This window comes from Acomys russatus, chromosome 1, assembly GCF_903995435.1.
Source record: "Acomys russatus chromosome 1, mAcoRus1.1, whole genome shotgun sequence".
NCBI lineage: Eukaryota > Metazoa > Chordata > Mammalia > Rodentia > Muridae > Acomys > Acomys russatus.
The window spans coordinates 82,902,819-82,907,067 of NC_067137.1; the positions used below are offsets into that span (position 1 = coordinate 82,902,819).

Consider the following 4,249-nt stretch of genomic DNA (forward strand, 5'->3'; position numbering starts at 1 on the left):
TGAGCAGTCTCCTAGCAAACCGCGGGCGCTGTCGAGTCTGGGGAGGTGCTGAAATGGCCGGGGCGCGCTAGTAGCGGCCTTGATTGGCAGAGCTGCTAGGTGACTGACAGGGGGTCTCCATGGCGCCGGCGTCTCCAATCCGCCCACCCCAGTAGTGGCGCGGGCTAGCTGGCTGGCGAGCCCTAGCTGAGCAAGCGCAGCCGAACCCAACCCACAGCTCTTTCCAGGCGGGAAGGCTCCCCCCCTGATTCTGTAACCCTCAGCCAGCCGCACCCCGCTCGGCCCGCGGGCATCTGCTGCCGGGGCGCCCGCGCAGCCTCGATGTTCCAGCTGCCAATTTTGAATTTCAGCCCCCAGCAAGTAGCCGGGGTGTGCGAGACGCTGGAGGAAAGCGGCGATGTGGAACGCCTCGGTCGCTTCCTGTGGTCGCTGCCCGTGGCCCCGGCGGCCTGTGAGGCCCTCAACAAAAATGAGTCGGTGCTGCGAGCGAGAGCCATCGTGGCCTTCCACGGTGGCAACTACCGCGAGCTCTACCATATCCTGGAAAATCATAAGTTTACTAAGGAATCGCATGCAAAGCTGCAGGCACTGTGGCTTGAAGCGCATTACCAGGAGGCAGAGAAGCTTCGCGGACGGCCTCTGGGGCCAGTAGACAAGTATCGAGTAAGGAAGAAGTTCCCACTACCCCGGACCATTTGGGATGGCGAACAGAAGACACACTGCTTCAAGGAGCGCACGCGGCACCTGCTTCGAGAATGGTACCTTCAGGACCCATATCCCAACCCCAGCAAAAAGCGAGAGCTCGCCCAGGCAACCGGACTGACCCCCACACAGGTGGGCAACTGGTTCAAAAACCGCCGACAAAGAGACCGGGCAGCTGCAGCTAAAAACAGGTCAGTACAGTACAGCGAAGCCTCCAACTTGGTGCACGTCGGGATGGGGCGGGAAGAGGCATTCCAGGCTGCATCCTTACCCGGTGTCCGGGTACTCGGGATTCAGTGGGAGTTGGGAATGCAGTCCGTCTTGCGTTTGAGTCCGCTGTGTCCTTTGCAAGCTCCTGGCTCCCCACCATCTCTCTGGTTCAAGGGGCTTTGGCTCTGTGTGTGTGTGTGTGTGTGTGTGTGTGTGTGTGTGTGTGTGTGTGTGTGTGTGTGTAGGGAGGGAGGTAGATAGGTACTGCAGCAGCTAGTGTTGGTCACCAAACCAAGGTGTCACTAGAGTTGGGGAAGGGGGAATTAAAAGCCCAGGATCAATAAAAAATCCAGAGGCCCAAAGCTAATTTTTGCTAGCACGGGCCCAGGCTCTAATCAAGTGATGTCTATCTAGTTAGCTTTATTTTTAAACCCCGGCGGTGGCACCCTTCCCTTATCCTCTGCGAAAGGTTTTAGGGTCTCAGAAAGACGAGTTTCCTCATCACGAGCAAGCTAGTGAGACTACGCGTTTCATTCTCCAACGTGTGTATTTTACAACCGAGGCCCAAACTCTCCGTGCAGGCTGGAATAGACCAGATTCCAGGGATATCGCCTGGAAATATACCATTAGGAAAGGAATCCCATGTCCCAAAACCTTATCTAGTCAGCTTCGCTTTTTCCTGACAATCCTCCAACAAATCTCCCAACGGTGGGTGCCAACTGAGAAAGATTTGGGGAGGTTCAGGCGGAATTCACGGTGAGAAAAAAAGGGGGGGGGATGCATGAGGGAGAGAAGCAGCTGTCCAAGTCATCTCACCTTTCCCACCCAGTCAAGGTCTGGGGATTCAGTGGGAAGACAGTCTTGACAAGGAGCTGCCGGGAGCCGGTGGAGACAGGGCAGAGAAAAGGGGGCCCACGTGGCGGTTTGATTTCTTGCTGTGACCGGTGTCCCTTCCTTCCCCCGTAGACTCCAGCAGCAGGTTCTGTCGCAGGGCCCTGGGCGGGTGATACGCTCGGAGGTTGAAGGCACGCCAGAGGTCTTGGGCGTCGCCTCCAGCCCGGCTGCCAGCCTGTCGAGCAAAGCGGCCACTTCGGCCATCTCCATCACTTCCAGCGACAGCGAGTGCGACATCTGAGCTGCCCACTCATCACGTTTAGAAACAGAATCCAGTGTAAAATTGAGATACACAAAATAAAAGGACGAGACCAGCAAATACAGCGCAGCAGAAGCCCGGTGGCCAGGGACCCTCGGGTCTAAATGGCCTTGGCTGCTCCACTGCCGCTGGCTCTAGGAGCGAGTTTTCACCGCGACTCTGGGGCCCGCGGTGAGGCCTGACCCAACGCCACGTCTCCTCGCGTTGCTTTTTCTGAAGGATCTGGCTGCAAAGACTCCTTTGGACCGGAACTGCACTCTAGCGCCTGCCATTGGGTCTCCTGTGGGTATTTCGCGTCGAAAAGACGTGGTTATATATGTATAGCTTTTGCTTTGAAGGTTTCTTTTTTTTTTTTTAACGAAACATATATATGCTGTTTATTTACTTATTTAAAAGACCTCCAGGATAGGTTTCTCGGTAGCTTGGAGAACTTACTGTTTTAAATGCAAACTCACGCGTTCTGTGTGAAGAAGCCAAATAATAATAAAAACAAACAAACAAACAAAACCTTGGTGGATAACCTTTAATTAAGGGAATTGCTATCTCAGTTTTTTTTAATCACTCTTATTCCCTTTTACCAGACATGTAGGATGGAATCTGATCCAAATAGTCCCACCATCTTCTTTATATCCCTTAATATCTCTCAGTATATATACGTAAACAGCCACTGATAGACCGCTAAGCACCTGCCACATTGTGTTGTATAAAAACATATGTATATGTATACATAAATATATACACATTGCTGTATTAAACCTAGAATTTGGAACATAAGCATTCCGCCTCTATGGCACTGCTTCACGTTTGCCACAAGGTGATCACCACAGTTTGTCCCCTGGCTCATTTTTATGAAGTGTTAGTGATTTTCAATAACAATTTGAGAAGACAAATGCTAGACTCAGGAAATGAATCCTATCTTACAAAAAACGCAAAGAGGAGCATTTTATAATCAAGTGTTTCCATTTTGTTTGCAACCCCCTACCCCCATTCAGAAGCGGTGGGCAGTCGCAGTCATTCAAAGTAAGCACATAGTGCATGTAGAATTGAGCTTTTATTAAGAGAGAGAGAGAGAAAATAAAGGTTTTCAGTAACTAGACTAACATCTTCCTGCTTCAGAAGAGGGTTTTACTCAAGTAAATGATTTTCAACACAAGAAACACTCAGGAGACTGTATGCAAGTTATATATTGTTACATATTGACCGTAAAGAAAAGCTACAGAGAAATGACGGGCATTTCCTAATCAAAGCTCTACATTTAACACGCAACAATCCATCAAGAACTTCATTGCCTTGGGAATAGCCTTAGTTAAAACATAAATATTCTTAGCATGTAACTGTTCTTCCTGCACACACACACACACACACACACACACACACACACACACACACATGCACGTGCACACTCACACACACAATCTGCCACTTTTGCATTCAGAAATTAAATTATATCCAGATTAGCTAAAATGTTGCCTTTCCTAGGGAAATGGATTGCACATTACAAAATTTGACATTGATCTTTAAATCACTTGGGTTGGACTTTGCTAACATTTCTGAAGAAAGAAAAAAAAAAGCTAAAGCACCAAATAAAAACTGAAGTCGTAGAGGACACTAGGCAGTCAAGTGGCAACCAGGACATGAGAAAGGGCTGGGTTTTGTTTGTTTGTTCTATATCACTTAAACAGAGTTGCCTACTTCGGGCCTTAAAATGGTTGTCACTGTGTACAAATATTCCTTATCTAGAAAATTAAAACCCTCATAACAAAAGAACACTAGATGGACAGGTTCGGGGAGCTTTTGTGATCAAATAGGTAATTCCCAAATCAAAACAAATGCCCTTCAGTGGCCCATGAAAGATCTCCATGGTCTTTCTTTTGATTCCTAAAGCCCTTGGTAGGTCTTTGGATGCCAAGGGGGCAGTCTGCGGCTGGGTTGGGGGGCACCAAGAGGGCAAATTTTAAGAAAGTGTTCACCCTCTAGATCATGTGAGTGACAAAAAGTGCTAGTGACCTGAAATTGAGTGTCCACTTAATTTTGTACCCTTGGTTGTTGATGGTGGTATGGCTGTAGTCCCAGGGCTCAGGGGCAGAGGCCTGGCAGACCTCTATAGGTTTGAGGTCAGCCTTGCTTACGTAGTGAGTTCCAGGCCAGCCATTGCTACACAGTGAGACTGTGCCTCATCCTAGC

General features: G+C 49.2%; 1 protein-coding gene across 1 annotated transcript; it reads left to right on the forward strand.

Annotated features, from left to right (window-relative positions):
- The first annotated feature begins 293 nt into the window (after positions 1 to 293).
- Positions 294 to 2,047, forward strand: LOC127190416 (homeobox protein SIX6). Its single transcript, XM_051147426.1, has 2 exons — positions 294 to 893; positions 1,879 to 2,047. The coding sequence occupies exons 1-2, from the start codon at positions 322 to 324 to the stop codon at positions 2,045 to 2,047; spliced, it is 741 nt and encodes a 246-aa protein (XP_051003383.1). The 5' UTR covers positions 294 to 321.
- The last annotated feature ends 2,202 nt before the right edge of the window (positions 2,048 to 4,249 follow it).